This window comes from Pseudopipra pipra, chromosome 17 (genome assembly GCF_036250125.1).
Source record: "Pseudopipra pipra isolate bDixPip1 chromosome 17, bDixPip1.hap1, whole genome shotgun sequence".
NCBI lineage: Eukaryota > Metazoa > Chordata > Aves > Passeriformes > Pipridae > Pseudopipra > Pseudopipra pipra.
Genome location: NC_087565.1, coordinates 15,430,583 through 15,456,529, shown reverse-complemented (window position 1 = coordinate 15,456,529; position 25,947 = coordinate 15,430,583). Strand labels below are relative to the sequence as shown.

Here is a 25,947-nt window from a genome sequence, read left to right as displayed (position 1 = left end):
CCACGATGCCCCCCGTGTCACCGTGACGCAGCTCTCAGACCTGGCAGTAGAAAAATAAATATAAAAATTCAGAAGAAATCATCCTAAAGTCATGTTAAGCCGGTCTTCTACAGTCCAGAATCTACACGTGGGATGAGGGTAGATACTCAGAGGAATTCATGGGCTTTGGTCTAGGAAGTCTGTCCCAAAGTTTTCACTGCCTTTTCCTCCTTGGACACTTCCTGATGCCCGGAGGAAGCTCCTGTCCAACAGCAGCTCCATCCCCCACTTCCTCCTCCTGGCACGCGAGGGCTGCAGCTCTTGCACTTCTGCTTCTTCCTGGGCATCTCCCTGGCTGCCCTCCTGGGCAACGGCCTCATCCTCAGCGCCGTAGCCTGCCACCACCACCTGCACACCCCCAGGCACTTCTTCATACTCTACCTCTCCCTCACACACTTGGGCTGCATCTGCACCACTGTCCCCAAAGCCATGGTCAATTCCCTCTGGAACACCAGGGGCATCTCCTACTCAGGATGAGCTGCACAGGTGTTTTTTGCTTTTCTTCTTGATCACAGCGAAGTTTGCCCTTCTCACCATCATGTCCTGCGACCGCTACGTGGCCATCTGCAAAACCCTGCCCTACAGGACCCTCCTGGGCAGCAGAGCTTGTGCCCACATGGCAGAAGCTGCCTGGGCCACTGGGAAGAGGGTCTGGCCCTGGGGCTGCAAGAACTGCCGCCTGAGCTGATGATCTCCTGAGCAGTCCAGACACGCAATCACTGTCCCTGTCCTCTATTTCCTCCCTTTCTTGCTGCAGCACTACTGTGCTGCTCTGCTGGGCTAGGGTGGGGCAGGGAGATGGGGAGACCAGGGAGGGGCTGGACTGGGCAGTTCCAGTGAGTAGAAAACCCCAATGTTCATCTGAAGTGTAAGAGTGGGCAGGGTGGGAGCACTACAGGGCAGAGGTGGCTCCAGGCTCTGGGAGTGGCAGCAGGAGCCCAGAGAGACACTGCCCCTGCTGCAATGAACTGCCTGGGTGTGTGTGCGAGGGAAGAACTCGTGTTTCTGAATACCCCAGTGTGTGTGAGCAGTTCATCAGACCATTTCAGGGCTGGACACCTCTCAGAACCCTGACACATTTCCGTGTGCGACTCCAGGAAAACCCCCACTGTGCCAGGGAGTTACCAGATCCTTTGCTGTCACCTTCCTGGTGTCCTGTGTAATGATGAAACTAGAAAAGTTGATAATCATACCCTGTTAATTTTCTAAGAGGAGAAATGTCACAGCTGGAAAAAGTGCACTGAAGAGGTGAGAAGAGGGAACATCAGTGTTCCCTCAGCCTGTTTCACAGCAGGTTCCCCTGGAGCCCCAAGGACACCTGCGGGGAACCCAGAGGGGCAGAGAAAGGGCTGCCTTTGGCTCTTGCTGTGCTGCTCAGCTGGGCCGGGCTCCTGGCACACAGGGAGCTCCTGGCAAGCGGGCAGCACTGCAGAGAGACAGCTCTGCCCAGGAGCAGCTCCTCTGCACAGCCCAACAGGGACAAGGGCACTGCCTGTAGGCACGAGAGAAGAGAAGCAAGGCAGAGAGAGGTAGCAAGGTAGCAGAAAGCAGGGTAGCAGAAAGATGGGAAGTGTTCAGCTGACACTTCCCTTGGGGACACAACTTCACACTCCTCTGCAGAGTGAGTCTACAGGTGCAGGGCAATGTCGCTTGTGTTCTGGAGGAATCTCCTAAAGCTACCACATGCCACAGCCTTGCACATCTGTCAGGACTCTACCAGTTTCTCTGTTGCGCAGGAGGAGGATGTTCTCCAGGGCAGGCCTTCCCTGCAGCACCGTCAGAGGGACAGCGCACGTGGGCTCCTTCTGCCAGGGATGGCTGCGGGCTGGGAAGGTGGGGGTGCAGCCAGGGGTGCCCGGGGCTGTCCTGCAGAGTAGGGTCCCTGTGCTCCGGGGTTCTTTGTCTCACGGCAGGGACTTTGCTGTCTGCTGGGGTCAGGTCTCATCCTGCCTACGTAGTTGCCCACACCTCTGCAAGGAGAAGCTGTCGGTGGGTGGTGAGAACCCCAGCAAGAGCCAGGCAGGGTCTTCCTGCCGTTGGATGAGTGCTGTGGGAGGTCAGGGCTGCTCCCAGATCCAGATCACACCAGCACATTTCCAAGAGCACTGTCAAATGGGAAGGACAAAGCACAATTATTAGGAAGGAAAGGAGCTTTTCTGAGACAGTGTTTTCAGTTTCCTACTCCTGAGGAATCTGGGGGTTAAGATATGGAAAAGGAGCTCTCATGTTGGACAAGTCACTGAGACTGCTGAGCTGTTACTTGGCATGCACAGTGCTTCTGCAAGCAACTTCAAATGCCAGCCCAACACCAAAAATTTCATACGGACGCTGATTCCTCTAACACCTCTTGCACAGAAAGCTCTTGTTGCCCATGGAGTCTCCAGGCTGAAAAACCCAAGTGCAACAAAAAGCCATAGCTTCCAGTTGTTCTTTCCTTGGCATAAGGGCTATTGTTTCCTGTTTTCAGCCCTGCCTCCAACTGACAGCCCGACTCCAAAACTTGCATGCAAAGATTCTTGCCACAACAAAGATGCCTGCACAGAAAGCTCTTGCTTCCTACGGAGTGCTCAGGCTGACACACCAACTGCAACACAAAGCCAAAGCTTCCAGTCTTTCTTTTGTGGGGATAAGGGCTGCTGTTCCCGGTTTTCAGGCCTGCCTCCCAACTGCCAGCATGACTTCAAAATTGCATAGAAACAAAGATTCCTCCCACACCAAAGGTGCCAGCACAGAAAACTCTGGGCACCCATGGAGACCCAACACTTGCCCACCAACTGCACCAAAAATCAAAATCATCCAACTTTCTTTCGAGGGGATAAGGGCTGTTGTTTCCTGTTTTCAGTCCTGCCTCCCAACTGCAAGTCAGACCCTGTAAAATTGCATACAGACGATGATTCCTCCCACATCAAAGGTGCTTGCACAGGAAGCTCTTGCTGCCCATGGAGTGCTCAGGCTGGCAAACCCAACTGCATCAAAAAGTCACATCTTCCAGTCATTCTTGCCTGGCGATAAGGGCTTCTGTTCCCTGTTTTCAGACCTGCTTCCCAACTGCCATCCCAAAATTGCATACGAACGAAGATTCCTGCCACACCAAAGGTGCCAGCACAAAAAGCTCTTGCTGCCCATGGAGTCTCGAGGCTGACAAACCCAACTGCACCAAAAAGCCAAATATTCCACTTGTTCTTTCCTGGGGTTAAGGGCTGTTGTTCCAGTTTTCAGCCATGCCTCTAAACTGATAGCCTGACTTCCAAAATTGCATATCGACGAGGATTCATCCCACATCAAAGGTGCTTGCACAGGAAGTTTTGCTGCCAGTATAGTACCCAGGCTGAAAAACCAACAGAACCACCAAGCGAAAGCTTGCAGGATTTCTTTCCGGGGGATAAGGGCTATTGTTTCCAAGTTTCGGACCTGCCTCCCAACTGACATCCCGACACTCAAAATTGCATACAAAGAAAGATTTCTCCTACACCACACTGGGCTGATTCCAATGGGATGAAGTTCATTAAAACCAAGTGCCGCGTCCTGCACTTTGGCCACAACAACCCCATGCAGCGCTACAGGCTGGGCAGAGAGTGGCTGGAAAGCAGCCAGGCAGAAAGGGACCTGGGGGTACTAATTGACAGGAAGGTCAACATGAGCCAACAGTGTGCCCAGGTGGCCAAGAAGGCCAATGGGATCTTGTCCTGTATCAAAAATAGCGTGGCCAGCAGGACCGGGGAAGTGATCCTTCCCCTGTACTCTGCATTGGTGAGGACACACCTTGAGAATTGTGTTCAGTTCTGGGCCCCTCAGTTCAGAAAGGATATTGAGGTGCTGGAGCGGGTCCAGAGAAGAGCAACAAGGCTGGTGAAGGGACTGGAGCACAAGTCCTATGGGGAGAGGCTGAGGGAGCTGGGGTTGTTTAGCCTGGAGAAGAGGAGGCTCAGAGGTGACCTCTTCACCATCTATAACTAGCTGAAGGGAATTCTAGCCAGGTGGGGTTGGTCTCTTCTCTCAGGCACTCAGCAATAGGATAAGGGGGCACGGGCTTAAGTTCCGCCAGGGGAAATTTATGTTGGATATCAGGAGAAAATTCTTTACAGAGAGAGTGATCAGGCATTGGAATCGGCTGCCCAGAGAGGTGGTGGTTTCACCTTCCCTGGAGATATTTAAACGCAGATTGGACGTGGCAATGAGTGCCATGATCTAGTAAATGGACTGGATTTGGACCAAGGGTTGGACTCGATGATCTCGGAGGCCTTTTCCAACCCAATTGATTCTAGGATTCTCTTATTCTATGATTCTATGCCAGCACAGAAAGCTCTTGCCTGCCCATGGAGTGCTCCGGCTGATACACCAACTGCAACACAAAGCCAAAGTTTCCAGCCTTTCTTTCCTGGGGATAAGGGTTGCTGTTCCCTGTTTTCAGACCTGCCTCCCAACTGACAGCCCGACTCCCAAAATTGCATACAAACAAAGATTCCTCCCACACCAAAGGTGCCAGCAAAAAAAGCTCTTTGTGCCCATGGAGACCCAGACGTGACCACCAACTGCACCAAAAAGCCAAATCAGTCAGTGTTTCTTGCTTGGTGATAAGGGCTGTTCTATCCTGTTTTCAGCCCTGCCTCTCAACTGACAGCCAAACTCCAAAAATTGCATACAAAAAAGATTCCTCCCTGAACAAAGAAACCATCACAGAAATCTCTTGCTGCTCATGGAGTCTTCAGGCTGAAAAACCAAGCAGCAACAAAAAGTCACAGCTAACAGTTGTTCTTTCCTGGGGATAAGGGCTATTTTTTCTTGGTTTCAGCCCTGCCTCCCAACTGCCAGACTGACTCCCAAAATTGCATACTAACAAAGATTCCTCCCACACCAAAGGTGCCAGCACAGAAAGTTCTTGCTCCCCATGGAGTGCCCGGAAGGACACACCACTGCCCAAATTGCGTACGGACGAAGATTCCTCCCAGAACAAAGGGGCCAGGACAGAAAGCTCTTGCTGCCATGGAGTACTTAGGCTGGCCCACCAAATGCACCAGAGAGCCAAAGGTTGCAGGCTTGCTTGGCTGGGGAGAAGGGCTCTTGGCTTTATACGGTTCCAGCTGCCAGTCCCACTGCCCAAATGGCGAACGGACGAAGATCCCTCCCAGAGCAAAGGGGCCAGGACAGAAAGCTCTTGCTGCCATGGAGTACCCAGGCTGGCCCACCAAATGCACCAGAGAGCCAAAGGTTGCAGGCTTGCTTGGCTGGGAAGAAGGGCCCCTTGCTATATAGAGCTCCAGCTCCCAGTCCCATTGCCCAAATGATATACGGACGAAGATTCCTCCCAGAGCAAAGAGGTCAGGACAGAAAGCTCTTGCTGCCATGGAGTACCCAGGCTGGCCCACCAAATGCACCAGAGAGGGTAAGGTTGCAGGCTTGCTTGGCTGGGGAGAAGGGCTCTTGGCTTTATACAGTTCCAGCTGCCAGTCCCACTGCCCAAATGGCGTAGGGACGAAGATTCCTCCCAGAGCATGGAGGCCAGGACAGAAAGCTCTTGCTACCATGGAGTACCCAGGCTGGCCCACCAAATGCACCACAGAGCCAAAGGTTGCAGGCTTGCTTGGTTGGGGAGAAGGGCTCCTGGCTTTATAGAGCTCCAGCTGCCAGTCCCACTGCCCAAATGGCGTACGGACGAAGATTCCTCCCAGAGCAAAGGGGCCAGGACAGAAAGCTTTTGCTGCCATGGAGTACCCAGGCTGGCCCACCAAATGCACCAGAGAGGGTAAGGTTGCAGGCTTGCTTGGCTGGGGAGAAGGGTTCTTGTCTTTATACAGCTCCAGCTGCCAGTGCCACTGCCCAAATGGCATACGGTTGAAGATTCCTCCCAGAACAAAGGGGCCAGGACAGAAAGCTCTTGCTGCCATGGAGTACCCAGGCTGGCCCACCAAATGCACCAGAGAACCAAATGTTGCAGGCTTGCTTGGCTGGGGAGAAGGGTTCTTGGCTTTATGCAGCTCCAGCTGCCAGTCCCACTGCCCAAATGGCGTACGGACGAAGATTCCTCCCAGAGCAAAGGGGCCAGGACAGAAAGCTCTTGCTGCCATGGAGTACCCAGGCTGGCCACCAAACGCACCAGAGAGCCAAAGGTTGCAGGCTTGCTTGGCTGGGGAGAAGGGCTCTTGGTTTTATACAGTTCCAGCTGCCAGTCCCACTGCCCAAATGGCGTACGGACGAAGATTCCTCCCAGAGCATGGAGACCAGGACAGAAAGCTCTTGCTGCCATGGAGTACCCAGGCTGGCCCACCAAATGCACCAGAGAAATAAATGTTGCTGGCTTGCTTGGTTGGGGAGAAGGGCTCTTGGCTTTATACAGCTCCAGCTGCCAGTCCCACTGCCCAAATGGCGTACGGACGAAGATTCCTCCCAGAGCATGGAGGCCAGGACAGAAAGCTCTTGCTGCCATGGAGTACCCAGGCTGGCCCACCAAATGCACCAGAGAGCCAAAGGTTGCAGACTTGCTTGGCTGGGGAGAAGGGCTCTAGGCTTTATAGAGCTCCAGCTGCCAGTCTCACTGCCCAAATGGCGTACGGACGAAGATTCCTCCCAGAGCATGGAGGCCAGGACAGAAAGTTCTTGCTGCCATGGAGTACCCAGGCTGGCCCACCAAATGCACCACAGAGCCAAAGGTTGCAGGCTTGCTTGGTTGGGGAGAAGGGCTCTTGGTTTTATACAGCTCCAGCTGCCAGTGCCACTGACCAAATGGCGTACGGACGAAGATTCCTCCCAGAACAAAGGGGCCAGGACAGAAAGCTCTTGCTGCCATGGTGTACCCAGGCTGGCCCACCAAATGCACCAGAGAGCCAAAGGTTGCCGCCTTGTTTGGCTGGGGAGAACGGTTCTTGGCTTTATACAGTTCCAGCTGCCAGTCCCACTGCCCAAATGGCGTACGGACGAAGATTCCTCCCAGAGCATGGAGGCCAGGACAGAAAGCTCTTGCTGCCATGGAGTACCCAGGCTGGCCCACCAAATGCACCAGAGAGCCAAAGGCTGCAGGCTTGCTTGGCTGGGGAGAAGGGCTCTTGGCTTTATACAGCTCCAGCTGCCAGTCCCACTGCCCAAATGACATACGGACGAAGATTACTCCCAGAACAAGGGGGCCAGGACAGAAAGCTCTTGCTGCCATGGAGTACCCAGGCTGGCCCACCAAATGCACCAGAGAGGGTAAGGTTGCCGCCTTGCTTGGCTGGGGAGAAGGGTTCTTGGCTTTATACAGTTCCAGCTGCCAGTCCCACTGCCCAAATGGCGTACGCACGAAGATTCCTCCCAGAGCATGGAGGCCAGGACAGAAAGCTCTTGCTGCCATGGTGTACTTAGGCTGGCCCACCAAATGCACCAGAGAGCCAAAGGTTGCAGGCTTGCTTGGCTGGGGAGAAGGGCTCTTGGCTTTATACAGCTCCAGCTGCCAGTCCCACTGCCCAAATGGCGTACGGTTGAAGATTCCTCCCAGAACAAAGAGGCTGGTACAGAAAGCTCTTGCTGCCATGGAGTACCCAGGCTGGCCCACCAAATGCACCACAGAGCCAAAGGTTGCAGGTTTGTTTGGCTGGGGAGAAGGGCTCTTGTCTTTATACAGCTCCAGCTGCCAGTCCCACTGCCCAAATGGCGTACGGACGAAGATTCCTCCCAGAGCAAAGGGGCCAAGGCTTCAGAGCAGGACCACTTGGCAAGCTGCCACGTGTCCCACACAACTCCAGTGCCACAATCCATCCATTCCCTGCTCCCACATCAGCTGGAGATGTGACTTCCCCTGTTTAATCAGACGTACTTTATAGCCAAAGGGAGCTCTCTCTACATCCCTGGCCAGCCCAGTCAACATGCAGCTGAGGCTGGAAGTCTGGCTCCAGGAGGAGTGGAAGGGAGCAGCAATGTGGATTAAGGATGTTCCATTGCTCCTGTGCGGGAATGAGGAAGCCCGGGTGGATGGGGATTGAGACCATTCCTGAAAGGTGCATCCAGACCTACAGGTTGGAGGTATTGCTGTCCCTCCTCCAATGACAGGCACTGCAGGCCAAGGGAAAAATCATCCCCCGAGAAGGCCAAAAGGGAAGCCAAGTTCCTCCCGTCCTATTCCATTCTGTTGAGTCACCAAGCCTGTGGTTTTGCAGTTGCAAAACAACTCCCTATTTCACAAGGCAGAAGGAAGACATTTCCCCACCAAGTGACCGGAACTAAGAAAGCGAAACAGAAAGTCCTGAGGGCTTTTCTCCCGGGGTCTACAGGATCCTAAGACCAAGTCATCACGGGGGGCCAGACCCAGGCATGTGACTAGGACATTGTGGTTCCAGTTCAACCATCCCAGCCCTGCATTTGTGTTTGCAGAAACCCAAGCTGTGCGACAGAAGGTGGGTTGTGGCAACGAGGTCATATCAGGAGCCACAAGAAGCCACCCAGCTGCTCAGTGCCTCCTAGCCAGCACCGTCCTCTGAAGAAGCCCTGCTGAGTCGAGTACTGAGAGAGCCAAGAGGAATACAATGCTGCCTGTGACCCACGTGTTGGCCTTCGGTGAGTGCCAGAGGCTGTGCAGGCTCCCAGAGGGTGGCAGGAGGCATCCAGAGACTTCACATAGATGTTACACAGCTTCTTCTCTTGCAGGTGCTTGGCTGGTGGCACAGAGCAAGGCTACACCAAGTGAGTATCTTGAGGAGGTAGTTGGGGAGTTTGGACTCATCTCTGGTCCCCACCCATCTCCCAGGGCACTTCTGCAGCCCCATGGAACAAAACTCACCCTTGTGTGGAGACTGCGCACAGAGGCAGCCCCAGGCTCATGTCAGGGCAGCTGCTGGGGGCTCCCTGTCTGTCTGGCAGCATCTCTCTCTCCCTGTGCAGATGCTCCAACAATCTCCATCTTCCTGAAGCCACCTGGGGTGATCCCACCAGGAGGCTCCACCACCATCTGCTGCAGCTGCCAGCATGGCAATGGGAACTTCATGCTGTACAAGGATGGCCACCAGCTCCGTACCCTGGAGCAGAGTGGCAGCAGGGCTGAGTTCTCCATCTCTAATGCCACCTACAAGGACACAGGTACCTACAACTGCCATTACCTGGAGGGAGGCACTGTGCTGGCTCGCAGCGATGGCCTGGATGTCGTGGTGACAGGTGAGAGATGTGCTGTTACCCCTTCTTGCGGGGTCACATGCCCTATGTGCAGACTGGGATGCATGCAGACACTTGGCTTCCCTATCCATATGATGGGCAGGGGATTTCTCTTCTTCCCTGGCTTGGAGAGGTGGGGACCATCTGCACCTTCATCTAAGCCTTTTGATGGGTTTATGGAGATCTTGATGGCTCCTGGCACCATGTCAAAGCCCTGTATGTCTTCTCAAGCCCTCTCCTGTCCCCCCAGGGATCCGTCTCCCTGGACCCGACCTCTCTGTCCTGCCTGGGCATGAGGTGACTGCAGGAACTCATGTGATATTCCGTTGCACCCCCCCACACCGCAGTACTGGCTGTTTCCTGTACCTGGAGGGCCAGATCCGAGCCCAAGTACTCTCAAGGGAACAAGATGACTACAACTTCTCCCATGTGCAGGAAGGTGAGGGGGGCCGCTACAGCTGCCAGTGTTTCACCAAGAATGCTTCGATAGAATGGTCTGCTGTCAGCAAGACCCTGGATTTGGTGGTGAGAGGTGAGACATCCCCCCAGCCACATCCTACTCTTCTCTTCCTCCTTGCAATCCGTCACATCCTGGGGGAACTAGAAAAGAGGATTTAAGGGAGGAAAGCAGCTGTAAGAGGGATCCGAGCAGAGGATTTCAGCTTCCTTTAGCTGTTTGAGCCTGGCCAACTCCCAGAGACCCTAAAGATGACCTACAGACCCTATAGACACAAGGTCACTAGGCTGACAGTTGGGGGTAAGAGTCAGGGGACACTGTCCCTGCACCTACCAGCCCCACGGACAATCATATGTCTTGTCACAGCTCAGTGGCACCGTCTGGCTGGCAGGAGCAGCTGAGGGCCATCTCAGTGTTCCTTTGGTGCCAATGGGTGGGGTGACAGGTGAGAGGCTATGAGTAGAGGGTGTTCCAGGAGACAAGGGATGTGGGAGGTGAAGCTGACAGGAGCCCATGGGGCTCCCTTTGCTCCCTGTGAACTTCTCTTTATCTCTCTTTAGCCCAGGAACTCCCCAGTGTGTCCCCTTATCCTTGTGTCTCTTTTCCCTCACTGCCCTGTGAATCCCCTTGGAGGATACCTTTGGTCTGGGATCTCCTGGGGGACTCCTCCCAGGGGCTCCCAGTGACCGTCCCTTCCTGTCCCCTGCAGATTACACGTTGTGCAACGCAGTGCGCCTGGCACTGGGGGCCGGGCTGCTGGTCCTGCTGGGGCTCATTACGGCTGAAGCCACGCGAGGTCGCTGCTGCCGGGGCGGGAGGGCCCACCCTCTCCCCGCAGGCAGCGCTCCCCTGACTGCGACCAGTGTGGGAACACCGGGATTCCCTTCCCGCGCCTCGCGGTGGGATAAATAAACCGTTCCTGTCGCTGTCTCTGTCCCTGCCCCCGTCCCTTGTCCCTGTCGCTGTGCCTGTCCCTGTCCGCTCGGGGGTCCCCGCCGGACGGGCGGGGGGGGTACCCGGCGGAACACGCAGAAGGGCGGGGCTTCGGGAGTGGGCGGGACCCATGCCTGTGAAGGGGCGGGGCTTGTGCTGGGGGCGGGGTCTGCGCTCCCACGCGCGGTGACCATTCCCGTCCTGCAGTGACCGCTGCACTGAGCTCTCCCTCTGCGCTGACCCCCTCTGTCTGCACAGTGACCACTCCACTGATGTCTCCTGCCACACAATGACCACCCTGGCCACTCAGTGACCGCTCCTGCGCAGTGACCACTCCTGTGGCACAGTGACCACTGCCACGGTACAGTGACCACACTCATGAGCACAGTGACCACGCTCGTGAGCACAGTGACCGCTCTTGTGGCGCAGTGACTGCTCCCACTGCAGAGGCCTCCATTGCTTACATTCGTTTATTATTTTAAAACACTGACGAAACACATCACATCCTCATCTACATATATAAATTTACTTTTGCACCACTATAAATTTATATATATAGGGCCTTTAAAACTCTGTACACTCAGGACACACAGTTCTGGAATAGCTGCACTGGCTACAACAAAAGGATTTTTGTTATGAAAAGGAGGCGCCGATATCAAAAACGCAGAAAAAAAGAAATTAAAAAAGAGTGCAAAATGAATGAAAGTGCAAAAAGCTTTTGTTATCATAATCACACTCTTTCCACAATATGCTCCCCATTTTTCCCTTCAAGGACAAGGAAGGCTCAGGCCCCCGAGGGAAAGTCAGGGCTGGAAGAAGGGAGCCTGGCTACAGCCCTCTTGTCTTTCCCTCTGCGCGCCTGAGGAGTTCTCTCCTGGAGGCTGAGGAGTGAGGAACAGGACTGGCCAAGTCACATCCCTCTCTCAGCTCCCTCCTCTTCTCCAATGCCCTCACTGCACTCATGGCCCCAGATGTGCCTCTGCAGACAGCAGCTGCCCTAAGCCCTCGACCCTCCTGGACAATTTGGAGGGGGTTTTTCTTTTCTAAAAGTGCTAGTGATCGCCATGGAAATCAGCAGAGGAAGGCAGGGGTGGGCAGCTGTGCTCTGGCAGGGCAGGCACAAAGCTTCAGCCTGCTGAGCTTCAGGCTGGCTGCTCTCATGGAAACAGAGACCTTGGCTCACAGTGTCCCAATGCTGCCCGTTTCCATGAGGAGGGAGAAACACCTTTCCAAGAGGCTCCAACTGCTCCCATGCACCCAGAGTCAGCCCCCCCAGAAGACACCCCATGCCTGAGGCTGGTGCATTTGGTGGGACCTCTCCCATGGCTCCAGCTAAGCCCCACCAACACCAGATGCAGGGGCAGGAATGGCAGAAACATAGGCTTGAGGGCCTCCAGTCAAAAAAACATTTGACTTCAAAAACTCTTCATTGACTTAGAAATTTTGGCTGCAGTCACATCTCTCAGAAAGGTCCCAGAGAGGAACTTGTGGGCCAGACCCAGCCCCACTTTCCTCTCTGGCTTCTTAGTGACACAGCAGTGAACATCCCTGTGAGCAATCTGGTCCGGCAACAGGGTAAGGACAAAAAACTTTGGTGCTTCTGCCTTGGTCACAGCTGTCCTTGATGGTTCCTGATAGGGGACTCCCACTCAATGCTCTGTGGGGATGGAGGACTTGCCAAGGCCAGCGGTACAGCAAACCTTCCTTCTTCTGGCTTCCTTGCTGGACCAGGGACAACTGCTCATGAAGGACACATCACCTGAGATCCTGTGACAGGCATCTGCTGCCTTCACAGCCACAGAGACCACCCTGAAAGAGTGACACACCAACAGCAGGGGAATGGTGTCATGGTACTCCCACAAACACCCATCCACATGTACACACACGATCCTTTGGGTTTAGTTTTAAAGGACACGAGGAGGTTATAAGTTTTAACAGTAAATAGCCCTTGACCACCTACAAACCCTGTAACTCCCTCACCCAGATGAATCCAGCAGCTTTGTACCCCAGTGGCCGAGTGAGCCTGAGAGGCTGATGAAGTGATGCTCAATTCTGCAGGTGTGTGACACAGACTCTCAGATCTCTCATCACCCTTCTTGTGGAGCTGGTGTTCCTGACAGCTGCTTCCTGTGCAGAGCTCAGACCCAGTGGAGACCTGGGCTCCAGCTGTGCAGCCAGACCCCCCAGCCAAGGGGCAGCACCCTGGCAGTCCTGTTCAGTTTGTGTCTGCTCTCGAGCCCAGGTCAGGCAGTGCCATGGCTGGCACAGTGTGGAGACGCAGCTCTGCCTGTTTTGCTGGGGCCCAGGCAGAGCATGGCTTGATTGCACCCGACAGCAGAGCAAGAGCTAGTGGTATTGGTTGTACCCAGACTTGTGGTCCAGCCAGGGCTTGGCTCATGCCTCCTATTCCCCTTCATCAGGACCTTCTAAGCTTCCCACCACCTCTGCTCTCCCAGGCAGCCCTGTGAGACACAAGGTTCTTCATCCTTCACATTAGTTTCAGATCTGATGCCTGGGTAGCAGCTCCTCTCCAGCACCCTGGGATGGTGCTTAGTCCCTTCCCCAACAGAAGGAATAACTTCACACATGGGAATGGAGAAGATGAAAACAGGATGCTTTCATAAGACATTTCCTTCTAAACTCAATAGCCATGTCCAGTGCCTTTTTGTGCCTGATCACATCTGGAGAGTTCTCAGCATCATTTGCAGTCTCACAGCTGAAGGTCCCAGGGCTCCTCCTCTTCTTCCCCAGCCCACAGTGGCCCAGAAAGAGACTCTCCATCAAATGAAGAGACCACCTTAAGGACCATTACTGCAGACAAAGGGTGTTGTGGGGAGCGACTGTGGGAACCAGGGGCACAGCTGTTCCTTACCACTCCCTCTCTCCACAGCTTGCCACACTGCAGTGCTTGAAGAAATGGAAAGATCCCCCCCAGCTGACCACAGGGAAAAGAGAGGGAAAGCTGCCTAAATCAAACCCAAGCCTTGACAAAACAAAGACATGGACCAGTTGTAAGTCCTGCGTGAAGAGCAAGTGGCAGACGTTTCAAGAGCAGGTCAAGTGTGACCCCAAATATTCAATAAAACAGAGTCAAAATGCTACATTTCCATTGGAAGCCTTGAACAGGTTGACCCAGGGGTGACAGCGGCTCTCAAGGCAGTGCTGCTCCAGGACATCTTGCTGGTACACTTGCTCACATCTCTTCATCCCTGTCTTTGAGCACTGGGAAAGGGGGAGATTGTTTTGCTACTGATATGTCATTCCTAGGAATGGAAAAGAAAGTGAACATGGGACTGGGATCACATTGCTGCAGACTATGGAGAGCCTGTGGGCAGGTAGCCGTCCTCCAGCACTGCACTGCTCCAACGGCTCCCACAGTAGGTACACACAGGATGATGGATCATGGAGAGCAGCATGGGTGCTGCCAGGAGGCACAGGGACTCTCTGAGGACCCCCAGGCATGTTGGCTTTCCTGGCTTTGCAGCCCTAGCACTCTTGGTCTCTCTTCCATTACAAGGGACAGCACTACATGAACATTCCCAAAGTGCCTGTAGCCTTGTTGAAAAGGTGCTACATTCCAAAAAGGACAGAAACAAACCAGTTAAGTGCTGTGTTTCTTTTAGCCCTGCATGTAAGGGATCCAGGGACAGCAGAGGATCTAGCTCTTCAGACAGCAAAACCTGGGTGTCTTGTGAGGGTAAAAAATTGGGAGAAGGTAGTTTGGCAGGATTGCGTCAGCCAACTCAGGAACACTTTCAGAGGTGACTGTGGATCTGTCTATGGAGCAATGGATGCATCTTGTCCTTCGCAGCTGCCTCCACTCTAGAGCGCCTTGCTCCTAATACATGGCCCAAAGAGGGCCCAACTCTCCTTTGCAGAGGACTCTTTAATTGCTGTGAGGGGAACAAGTTATCCAAGCATCCTTTCTCCTGGAGAAGTGCTGGACAAAACAGTCTGAAGCTCAAGAAGAAACGGAGCCTGTTCTGCCCCCAGCCAGCCCTGGCCCTGCAGGGCCCTAAGGCTGCTGCAGTACAGGAAAGAGGAACAGAGCACAGGTGCTGGTCGTGGGCAGAGCAGCAGCCAAGACACCTGATTCCTGAAGGGGCAAGAGGTGGCCGCTGGTTTCCAGTGTAGCAAAGGGGCAAAGCAAAGTCATCACCTGGGCTTAAAAAGTCAAAAGAATTCAGAAAAAAAGGCAAAATGAGGAGAAGCTCCTTGGGAGTGTCCCTTGGGAATGGTGTCAGCACGAGCCCCGCCACAGGATCATAGTAAGGGAAAAAACCCAAATCTCTCTCATCTGCTGAGCAAAGGCAAGAACAGCCCCTCAATGGTTGCGAGCACAGACGCAGGCAGTCAGTCCCTTCCCACGTCTGGGTGAGTGGAGTAGTGGTTTCAGTCCCCACCCTCCACAGTGGTCCCTCATCCCTCAAGACTTTCTGAACCAGTGCAGTCACAGCAGGACATGGGGGCATCTGTGGTGCTCAGATAGGCCACCCTCCATCCCTGCAGCCACCCCCGAGGCCTGGGGTCAGCCTGTACCCAGCACTGGAAGAAAAGGGCAGTGTGGAGGGAAGAAGATGGGAGAGGGAGTGGTGAGAGAGCAGAGGTGTGGCATCTGAAAGGACGTGAGCAGGACATGACAAGCTGTGGTTGGTTGGGGGGATCTCTGTCCTGACCAGACAGTTTGGCAGCACCAATGCTGAGGGAGGGTCCTGATCGGGCCAAGAAAAGTCACTTTAAGGTGTCATCAGCGTTCTTGAACATGAGGATGGCATTGTAGATCTTGAGTGCTGGGCCCAGCTTGACACTCATAATCTTGACTATGTCAGCCTGCGTCAGCAAGAGGAACGCCTCACCATCGATCATCTGGGGAGGAGAGCAGGAACAAAGGCACTCACCAAAAATCCAGGCTGGCATTCCTAGGGACAGCCAGCACAAGCACAACCTGAGAATCTGCACAGTCCCACTTACAGGTGAGCCCAGAGAGCCAGACAGGGCCCACCCACAGCACTCCCACACTGCCCCAGACAAACCACAGCTGGGAGCTTGTGTGCCCAGGAACAGGGCACAGGGGGAAAGGCCCTTCCAGGGGCCGTCCCAGCAGCTCACACTGCAGCCAGGCTGGGATTCTGCACTGGAGCCCAAAGGGCACAGCACAGAGACATCAGGCAAACACACATCCATTCCCTGCTCCAGGTCCTGGCACACTTGGAGGCTGCCCCCAGCTCAGCTTTGCCTGCCTGAGCACCTTTAAAGCACAGGGGCCATTTACAAACAGGCCGTGGGACAGTGGGTGTCCCCAGCGTGCCCAGCATCAGCTTACCCTGGATTTCAGAGCCACAGAGGGGTCAAAAAACATCAACTCTGGTTGACAAACAGCAATGCCACCCAACCACTGTACTGGTGAGAGGGTGCAGATGGGGGAAGATGAAAGGGTGAGGAGGAAGCAGCTTCCCTCAGGAGGTGATGGTGTTATTAAGGTTGCAGCACGATTCTCCTCCTATTCCCCCATCCCAATCTCAGTGGGGCCCTCCCTCCCCCTGCCGGGAGAAGAGGGCAGCACAGCTCTCCTCCTGCCCCATATCTGCACAGCCAGACAGCTGCACACTCGAGAGCAGTGGGGCTGCAGGGTGGGATCACTGCCCCATGCTGGATGCACCCTCAGCATCCAGCAGCAATCCACTCCAGGAAGGCCACTGGCCAATTCCTCCCAGCCCTGTTGGCAAACAGCTGTCCTTGGCCACCTGCTCTCATCCTACAGCCCTTCTCACCTCATCCTTGAAGAGCTTGGCTTGGTCCTCACAACCCGTCAGAGTCTGAACAAAGCTAAACACCTTGGAGTAAATGGAGAAAAATGTCAAGACAGAGCAATGGCTCTGACTGGAGAGCACCCTGAGCCCACACCCTCACTGCTACAGAGGCATTTTGTGCCCTCTAAGGTGCCACGTGGCTGTTGGGACAAAGGCTGCAATTGCTTCACCCTCCCATGCCCAGAGCCCACCCCTGGATCCAGGCACAGACACTGGCCTCCCCTGGCCCCAGAACAGCAAATGCTTCAGCAGCTTCGTCTCCAACAAGCACCTCCAGCACAGTGAGAGGATTCCCACTGAGGGGCTGGGGAAGGAGAGGGGCACCCAGGAGCTAATGGGAAAATCAGGGAATTGTTAAGATTGGCAAAGCCCTCTGGGATCATCAAGTCCAACCATTAACCCAGCACTGCCAAGCCCACCACTAACCCACGTCCCCAAGATGCCACATCCACACCTCTTTTGGACACTTCGAGGAATGGTGACTCCACCTCTGCCCTGGGCAGCCTGTTCCAGTGCCTGAGATCAGGCAGGGCTGGCTGCTGGACCTGGTGCCAGAGCTCCTCCAGCTACTCAGGCCTTAAGAGGGGCCATCATAAATGTCCAAGAAAGTGAATGAAGGTGATGATGAAGAACCTGAGGTAAATATTTCTCTTTCAGACAAAACAGGCACTGCTTATCTGCAGAGTCTGAGCTTCAATTTTTTAACTTGGCAAGGGTGAAACTTTGGAAAATTGTAACGTGCTAAATTAAGCGACTGCCATTTGTCTCCACCTGCCTGCCCTGGGCCTGGGGAAGTGTCATATTCAAGTGAGAACCTGGTTGTTCTGCATGTGCTTCCCAAGAGCTGTCCTCAGGGCTTGTGCCCCTCACCAGCATGTCCAGTGGACCATCTCCTCAGTAGCCCAGAGGAGTGACCACTGAAGCCCCTGCACGCCTGGAGCATCTGCCGTAGTGCTGAACAGCTAGGCAGGTGCTCCCATCCATGCCAGAGGACCAGGGGCCAGCATGAAGAGTTCCAAACCATCTCACCTCATCAATGGTCCACTTGGCCACCATGGCTGCTGTGATGCCAGCCACCCCTGGCAGCAGCTTGCAGTGCTGCTCCCAGCACAGAGACAGGGAGCGGTCGGGGTGGGCAGACAGGGCGGACATGAAGAGAGACTGGTGCATGCTGTCTGAAGAAATAGCTGGGGATAAAAATGCAAGATGTGATACGAGGTAGAAGGCCGAGAACATCCCATCATATCCTACAAGCCTTGGGGAGAGCCTTGCTCAGGGGAGGGCCAAGGGGTGGCAGCAGATGGTCTAATAGGTCCAGGTATCAAGAGCTATGGGTTGTCCCGTGATTTACTAGGATATCAGTGTATCCTAGTGTTCTGTTTGGTGGGACTGGGGATAGAAGTTTAGAGACAAGCTTGGTTTTGCCCTGTTCTCACCACCTTCAATCATTCATTTTCTATACTGCACTAGGTTTATGTATCAAATTTCACACCAGAACTCCTTCCCATATAATCCAGTTCATTTCACGTTTTTAACAAAGGTTTTCACTTGCTCTCTGCTCCAAGGAGTCAAGGATGGCTCCCAAGTAAAGCTCTTTTTCATTCACCCCTAGCATTAGGGTAGATGGCCAATGGTAAAATGGAGACTGGCTGGGATAAATGTCAGGCATCTACTTCTGTCAGACATCAGAACTAAAGACCAAGGAAACTGTTCAGCATCAGTTTCTGTGCAGCAGCAATAATTTGGCATTTCACAACCACACTGAAATTTTGTGGCACAGCATCCCATTATCCCTGTCTGAAGAGGACAAAGCACTGCAGAAAGTACACTGCCATAGAGAGGATCCTTATTCCCTGCCCTAAATCACTCAAAGATTCGCAGGCATAATCCAAGAGCCATGCTTGAGGGAGCTAACAGAGCTCTGGTATGAGGCAGGAACATTCCTTGTCGATGATCAACTCTGGCAGTCGACCACAAGCCCCTCACTGGGACGGACCTGTGTTAGCCAAGGGAGACCTGCCCCCAGCAGCCACCACCCCAGCTCTGCCAGCCCTGCAATGACACTGTGGCAGAAGACGGCACTTACTCTGGAAGTCTTCCTGCTGGATCTTCCGGTACTTTGGAGGTCTCCCTCTAAAGAGACAGGAAGACTGATGTCCAACAGGGCTGGGACTGGCCCAAGGGCCCTCCTCCACACCGCACAGAGCAATGCCTCAGCAGTGGGAGCAGGGATTACCACTTGGACCCTCACCCAAAGAGTTGACAGCTAAAGACAGAAAATGTGGGAAATAAAACCAAGAGAAGTGCCCAACAGAGCTGAAAGGACCGAGGCCAGCTGCCAGCGACCATGCTGCCCCAAGGCCAAGGAGCCTCTCTGACTGGGGGTATCCCTCCCATGGCAGGTAGTGGTGGCACAGGGGCCCTGCATGCGGCTTACTGGGTGTGCTCCTACCTCCCGTGGTGCCGAGATTTCTTTCGCTGAGAGAAGCCCATCAGGTTCCTCTTGCGAGTTGAGGCCTCGGTGTCGGATAAGTCAGCCTTCAGCCTGCCCTGGTTCTTCTCTGCCAGCGGGCACCCTGAGAGGCAGTAATGGGCTGTGAATCTCCCTGTCACGTGTCCTGACCCATCGCAGCCCGGTGTGGGGCACTTCCTAGAGAACAGAGGGGAGACAAGCATTGGACCCAGCTTGCAGCAGCATGGGGGGACCAACCAGCAGAGCCACCCTTCTGCCCCCAAGCATGGGCTGCCATAGCCCTGATCATGAAAAGCAGAGTAAACGTGCTGACCAAATTCCGGAGGTGAGGGCACTGGGTGCCCAGATAGGGCATACCCAGTCTTTTCAGGTACAAGCACTTGTCCATTTGCCATCACAATAACCCTGTACAAGTCACCACAGTGCTGAACAAGCAGGTTATTGGGGTTCACATCACAGACCTGCCTTCCCCATCCTCATGGATAATGCCACTTCTGTTAAGGATAACAAAAAGTCTTTCTACAGATACATCAGTAGCAAAAGGAGAGGCAAAGAAAACCCCCATTCTCTGTTGGACATAGGTGTGGGAATATAATTATCAAAGATGAAAAAAAGGCTGAGGTATTTAACAGCTTCTTTACCTCAGTTTTCAACAGTAAGACAGGTTGTCCTGAGGATAGCTGGCTTCTGGAGCTTGTAGACAGACATAAGAAGCTGAATAGCCCCCTGTAATCCAGGAGGAAACAGTTTGTAACCTGCTGAGCAACTTGGATCCTCACAAGTCTATGGGGCCAGACAGGATCCACCCAAGGGTGATGAGGAGCTGGCAGAAGAGCTTGCCAAGCCTCTCTCCATCATTTCCCAACAGCCCTGGCTCACTGGGGAGGTCCCAGATGATTGGAAGTTGGCAAATGTCACGCCCATCCACAAAAAGGGCCAGATGGAGGACCCGGGAAACTCCAGGCCTGTCAGCCTGACCCCAGTGCCTGGCAAGGTTATGGAGCAGATCATTCTAAGTGCAATCACACAGCACCTACCGGATGGACAAGGGTTCAGACCCAGCCAGCACGGGTTTAGGAAGGGCAGGTCCTGTCTGACCAACCTGATCTCCTTTTAGGATCAGGTGACTGCCTGGTAGATGAGGGGAAGGCTGTGGATGTGTCTCCCTGGACTTCAGCAAAGCCTTGGACACCATCTCCCATGGCACACTCCTGGAAAAGGCTTGGACAGGTGTACTTTGTGCTGGGTTAGGAACTGGCTGGCTGGCCGGGCCCAGAGAGTGGTGGGAACGGAGCTGCATCCAGCTGGGATCCGGTCACTAGTGGTGTCCCCCAGGGATCAGAGTTGGGCCCAGTTCTGTTTAATATCTTTACTGAGGATTTAGATGAGGGGATTGAGTCCACCATTACCAAATTTGCAGATGACACCAAGTTGGGGGGGAGTGTCGATCTGCTGGAAGGCAGGAGGGCTCTGCAGAGGAACCTGGGCAAGCTGGAGAGTTGGGCTGATTCCAAGGGCATGAGGTTGAGCAAGACCAAGTGCTGGGTCCTGCACTTTGGCCACAACAGCCCCCTGCAGCACTACAGGCTGGGGACAGAGTGGCTGGAGAGCAGCCAGGCAGAAAAGGAGCTGGGAGTGTGGATGGACAGGAAGCTGAACATGAGCCAGCAGTGTGCCCAGGTGGCCAAGAAGGCCAATGGCATCCTGGCCTGGATCAGGAACAGTGTGGCCAAGAGGTCCAGGGAAGTGATTCTTCCTCTGGACTCAGCACTGGTGAGGCCACACCTCAAGTACTGTGTCCAGTTCTGGGCCCCTCAGTTCAGGAAGGATGTCAAGGTGCTGGAGCAGGTCCAAAGAAGAGCAACAAGGCTGGTGAAGGGACTCAAGCACAGGTCCTGTGAGGGAGCTGGGGTTGTTTAGCCTGGAGAAGAGGAGGCTCAGGGGAGACCTCATCACTCTCTACAATGCCCTGACAGGAGGTTGTAGCCAGGTGGGAGTTGGTCTCTTCTCCCAGACAGCCATCAGTAAGACAAGAGGGCATGGTCTCAAGCTCTGCCAGGGGAGGTTTAGGTTAGACATTAGGAAGAAATTCTTTACAGAGAGGGTAATCAGGCATTGGAATGGGCTGCCCGGGGAAGTGGTGGATTCTCCATCCCTGGAGGTTTTTAAGATGAGACTGGATGTGGCATCAGTACCATGGTCTAGTAACCACGGCAGGGTTGGATCAAGGGTTGGACTTGATGATCTCAGAGGTCCCTTCCAACGTGGCTGATTCTATTATTCTATGATTTACCATACTGGCTCCTTCTGATGCCAGCCTAGCACTGAGGTTGGCACTAGACTGAGTCTGTTATCCCGTGGAAAAGGTCCTGCAAGTGACTGCCTGAGCTGGGAAGATGCACTGTTCCTTCTTGGGACTTCCCAGCTCAGCCTCACAGTGAAAGGCATCCATGAGGGATGGGAGGAACAGTGTTCTCACAGCTGGTGTCAGGGAACACCATCTTATAGACATGGTCCTCTCTGAAGCCTATAGGTCCCCACAGGTACACAGGGCACCCCAGAGGGCTCTGGGTGCCACAGGACAGGCACAGGAGAGGATCACGGGGGTTACACCAGCTGTGAGCTCCATGCTGCCTTGGGGCCAAGCCTGGGGAAAGCAGGGGGCAGAGACAGGCATGGGGTGGGTGCAGGGAAGGAGTGGATGCTGGTGGGGGTGGTAGAAGAAGAGCTGGCATGGACTGGCAGGGAAGCTGTACCTCTCTGAGCTGTGCTGGGGAGCTCACCTGTGGTGAAAGCTGTACTTTGAACTCTTGGTATGAGGGATGCTCTTGCAGCCCAGGGTTGGGCAGCCTGCATGGGCAGAAGAGGCTGGTTCCTTTGGCCCTAGACCAGGAGGAGAAACAGGAGAGAGACTTTCATGGCTGCAAGCCCAGGCAGAGACAGGGCACTGGGCTCCCTGCCTGCCCTAAACAGGGAGGACTTTTCCAACTGACAAATCTGTGGAAAGGTCCTTCCTCTCTGCCCATCCATGTCCAGCACCCGCCCTCCCATTTCTGTGCAGGCAGTGACATTGGGGGTCTGGCATGTTCACGCCCTGCGATGAGGGACTGACACAGGCGCAGGACTTACTGAGAGGAGGCTGCAGTGGGTGTCCTGTTTTTGAGCACCAGCCTATGGGGTGGATGTCTGGATGATCCGCATCAATCCAGAAATCATAGATGTGACTCCAGCCATCAAAATGGATCTGGGAAAACAAGCAGAGGTCACTCTTCAAAATGCAGGACACGTCCCTGAGGAGCTCTGGAGCTCTCCAAGTTGCCAGCAAGCAGCAGGATAGAGCTGAACTGCAGCACAAGGCTCTTCTCTACTCCTGGAGCCAGTTACTGAGACCTGTCAACCTCTGCACAGTAGGCTTTGACAGACCTCCACTCCCAGTGAGCAGGGAAGGGCAGAAGCAAGCCAGCACAGTGCCTGGACACAGGCTCAGCAATGATCCTTCAGCACCCACCTTTATCCTGTGATCTTCCACATCCTCCACACTGGCCACTCGGATGAAGGAAGGAGTCCTCCTGTCCACTGCCTCCAGCTTCATGTTGACCAGGAAGCCATGGGGTGGGCGCTGTAAGAACCCAGATCAGCAGGGAGCAGGGCCATTCTTCAGGCTTCCTGCACCCCTTGGCAGCTTTCCCAGCAGTGCGTACTCCTCAATCCCAGTTTCAAGCACTGGCCTGGCTGGGGAAAAGCCATCCCAGATCACAGCAGCAACAGGAGAGAGTGGGAACAGGCCTCCTGAATCTGAGCTCTGTTTTAACAAGATAGGGAAGCTGCCCCAGGGAAGAAGGTCTCTGAGCGACACATTTTGGGGATCTATATTGCAACCACACTTGGCTGGATGCAGCTGCTGGTGGTGCAGTTGGAGAGAAACACTAATCAAGCAAACCTAAATTATTTCCCATTGCCCAGCTTCTGTCTAGCCAAAGGGATGTCACGCTTCTAATTTTTCCCACTACTTGCCCTGACTTCTGAGCCTTGAGTGTAGATCCAAAGCCCAGGCCTGTGGCAGGAGCACATGGAACATCACTGGACTTCTCATAAAAAACCTAGCAACGGAGACAGCCCAAATTCCTGCTGAGGTGGGGTGAAGCAGATGATGTGGCACTCACCACTTTAAAGGCCCAAGCTGGGACAGCAGATGCTCCAGTTTCCTTCAAGTACTTTTCCCAGGTGAAGTTGTCAGGGTCAGGATAATCTGGAAGGGGGAAGATGCAGAAGGTGGGACACCCTTGCAGGAAAACAGCAAGTACCTCAGAACATCCCACTGCCTTCAAGGGCCAACCAAGTCTGTGCCAGGCACACAGGAACCTGAGAGACAGCAAGAAGTGCTACTATTTTCTCATGTACCCAGGATACAAGGAAGCAGAAAACATCTGGGTGTGCACAGACAGCTTGGGTCCTCCTTGTGTCTCTGAGTGGGGAGACTTGGCCCAACACAGCCACCATGCTGCACCTGAATGTGTGTACAGGAGCCTTGGCAGGTACATGCTGCCTCCCTGGCTGTGGCCTTGCTGAAGGAAACTGTCTGGGCTTGCCGATAAGCAAGGATCATGGGGTTTGTGCCCCCAGGACCCCCATGCCACCCTGAAAAGCCTGTCCACAAGGGATGCACTCCCAGGCCACTGACTCACCTTGAGGAGGTGTGAGGGGTTTGCCATGCTCATGACACCATCCAACTGGGTGGATGTATGGACTGCTGGGGTCACACCTAGAAAACACATCCAAGCTCTTACACAGGGCTGAAATACCCAGCTCATCACCATGGGTTGTGGGGGCCCAGGGAAGGATACGTGGCAGCACCCTTAGACCTGCACCACCAGCAAAAGCCCCTGCAGAAACTGAGGTTTTCTCCAGCACTCTTGTCCCTGAGTGACCCAGGGAACTCCAGGGCCCAGCAAGGCAAGAGCTAGAGCAGGGAACTCAGCTCAGAGGGGCAGGCCCAGGCACATGCCTCTGCCCAGGGAACAGCAGCCCTTTGCTGCAAGTAGGGAGGCAGAACACACCCTCCAGAGCTTGGAGCAGTGAGACAAGGGTAGTTGGGTGGGCTCATGTCCCCAGTATGGCTCCCAGTCTGTCACAGCAGTCACGGCACCTTCAGGAGATACTGCTTTGCAGGTCTGCCCTGGGATAGAGCAGGCAGCTGCCCAGCACCAGACGGGGACAGAACCTGCTGCAGTCCCACAGCCCCTTGGGGTGAGAAGAGAAGGTCAGAGGGCTCCAACCACAAAGCTAAGGAGCTGTTCTTAGGACCATGGCTGTGCTAACTGGCCATTTTAACTGACCTTAATCAGCCTTGACTGGGACATCTCCCCATCCTGGCCACAGTCCCCTGCCTACAGGCACAGGAACTGCTTTTTAAGATCAGGCCTTCAGTCTCTGAAAAGTGCAGGTGATCCTGTCTCCCAGGTAGGTTTCAGGCTGAGCCCACAGCATGAGATCGTGCCTGTCTTTGCCCCATGTCAGCTACAAGCCATGGCAACATTCCACAAGGTGACATGGATCAGGTAAAGGTTTGTCCCCCAGAACAGGAGGGTGACCCTCTGCCTCCCTGGACCGCTCATGACCTCTCTGCAGCAGCATGTTGGGATTGTCCCATGCATTCCCAAGCACCCCGTCACTCTTGCTGAAGCAGTGGCAGGGTGTCTCCCCACCACTGGCACTCCAGGAGCCTCTGTGCACTTACCAGTAGTCATAAGTATCATCCCAGTTGTCAAAGTGCACCAAAAAGCGATTGTCCACCACATCAGTCACTGTGGCAACACAGATCAGGGAAGGGTTCATGCGGTCCACAGCTTCGAGCTTCATGCCCACCTCGAAGCCTGGAGAAGCCTTGTGCTGGCAGGAGAGAGGGGCAAGCTGCAGCACAGCTCCTTCCTCAACACTTCCCTTGCCTGCTGCAAGGAGGCACCTGCCCAAACCCTCCCAAAACCAGACCCTCTCTGGCCTCCAGGCAGGCCCAGGACCACTCAGGCTCCCAGTAGGGCAGTGCCCTGCTATGTATCCAAGGAAAGAGGCAGAGGGTAAGTAACTCAGCTTGGCCACACAAAGAAAGAGGAAAAGTGATCTTCTGATCCTCAGAATCTTCTATAAACAGTAACCTCCAAGAGAAAAACAGCCTCCAACTGACATTAGTTCCCATTTTGTCACAAAACATTTGTTTGAGGTCACAGTCCTTCAGTGTCAGCAGTGACCAATGCCCTAGACATGGCAGGAGCAGCTGGGATGGGCCCTTCTCCCTTCCTAGCCCTTATTTCTTGGATCCAAAATCTGTGTAAAATCCTGCATCATACACACTGGTGGAATTGTTGCAGCAATGAACAGCAGGTTTGAGACACAATAAATAACTTAGAGAGGCTGATTTATCAATAGGCTGAATTTCCTCTGCAGCTGACGAAGAAGTGATCAGCATTTTGCACTCTGCTACATTCCCACTTCCCTTCACCAAACTTCCGTGTGAAAAAAATAGGCAGACACATAAACAGTGAACATACATTAATAGAGACAAAAGAATTATACTTATGAAACATTAACTGATTTTTTTTTTTAGCAAAATAATTGTTGACAGTAACAGTTACTTCTCCTTACCAATACTTCTGTAACACGTTTAACTGTCCATTAGACCAACCTGGATGAAACAGTGAATCAGACCAGCACCAATTCTGGGCACACCAAACTAGTGTTCAAGCTACAGATCCTGAGTAGCAAAGTGTGCCACAGCCAGCAGTACACACTGCTGGCCCTCTGCGCTGTGGGCTTGAGAAGTGTGGGGTGAACAGAGCAAAGCCCAGTGCTGGCAGAGGCATTTTGCTCAGCTAGAGCAGAAAGCTCACACCTGAACCTGTAGGCTCTGGTAGGAAGGAGATGCTGCTACTCACAGTGTTTCGGACCAAGAAGAGGTGCTTAGGAGCTGCCTGAGCCTTTGTTAACTTCAGGTAGTTTGTCCAGCTGAATTCTTCTTCCTTATAACCTACAACCCCTCAGGAAGAGAAATGAGAGCAGTGAGTTCACAGTCAGGAGGTGGTGAAGGGTGAGCCTGGCCACACCTGACCCGGCATCATCCTGCCAGG

The 25,947-nt window shown here is 54.0% G+C and overlaps 2 protein-coding genes across 6 annotated transcripts in view; one reads left to right on the top strand and one right to left on the bottom strand.

Moving 5' to 3' along the window:
* Positions 1–7,706: 7,706 nt before the first annotated feature.
* Positions 7,707–10,538, top strand: LOC135423813 (leukocyte immunoglobulin-like receptor subfamily B member 5). 4 transcript variants are annotated; one of them, XM_064674467.1, is made up of 5 exons: positions 7,707–8,562; positions 8,653–8,688; positions 8,887–9,156; positions 9,404–9,685; positions 10,320–10,538. In XM_064674467.1, exons 1-5 carry the CDS (start codon positions 8,532–8,534, stop codon positions 10,520–10,522), a joined length of 822 nt encoding a protein of 273 aa, XP_064530537.1. In that variant the 5' UTR covers positions 7,707–8,531; the 3' UTR covers positions 10,523–10,538. The 4 variants fall into 4 exon arrangements, with proteins under 4 accessions (XP_064530537.1, XP_064530535.1, XP_064530536.1 ...); XM_064674465.1 differs by having other exon boundaries at positions 8,653–9,156; XM_064674466.1 differs by having other exon boundaries at positions 7,707–8,688.
* Positions 10,539–10,995: 457 nt separating this feature from the next.
* The window catches only part of L3MBTL1 (L3MBTL histone methyl-lysine binding protein 1), a 30,868-nt gene continuing 15,916 nt past the window's right edge, over positions 10,996–25,947 (bottom strand). Inside the window, exons 12-23 of one of the 2 annotated variants that reach the window (XM_064674461.1) lie at positions 25,756–25,856; positions 24,564–24,715; positions 23,512–23,588; positions 22,990–23,075; positions 22,335–22,445; positions 21,956–22,070; positions 21,610–21,709; positions 18,806–19,003; positions 18,440–18,486; positions 17,383–17,540; positions 16,315–16,377; positions 10,996–15,409 (exon numbers count right to left, since the gene is read on the bottom strand). In XM_064674461.1, coding sequence (XP_064530531.1) covers positions 15,275–15,409; positions 16,315–16,377; positions 17,383–17,540; positions 18,440–18,486; positions 18,806–19,003; positions 21,610–21,709; positions 21,956–22,070; positions 22,335–22,445; positions 22,990–23,075; positions 23,512–23,588; positions 24,564–24,715; positions 25,756–25,856 — 1,343 coding nt within the window. In that variant the 3' untranslated portion in view covers positions 10,996–15,274. The remainder of the gene's footprint in view (positions 15,410–16,314; positions 16,378–17,382; positions 17,541–18,439; positions 18,487–18,805; positions 19,004–21,609; positions 21,710–21,955; positions 22,071–22,334; positions 22,446–22,989; positions 23,076–23,511; positions 23,589–24,563; positions 24,716–25,755; positions 25,857–25,947) is intronic. The other variant, XM_064674462.1, reaches the window with a different exon arrangement.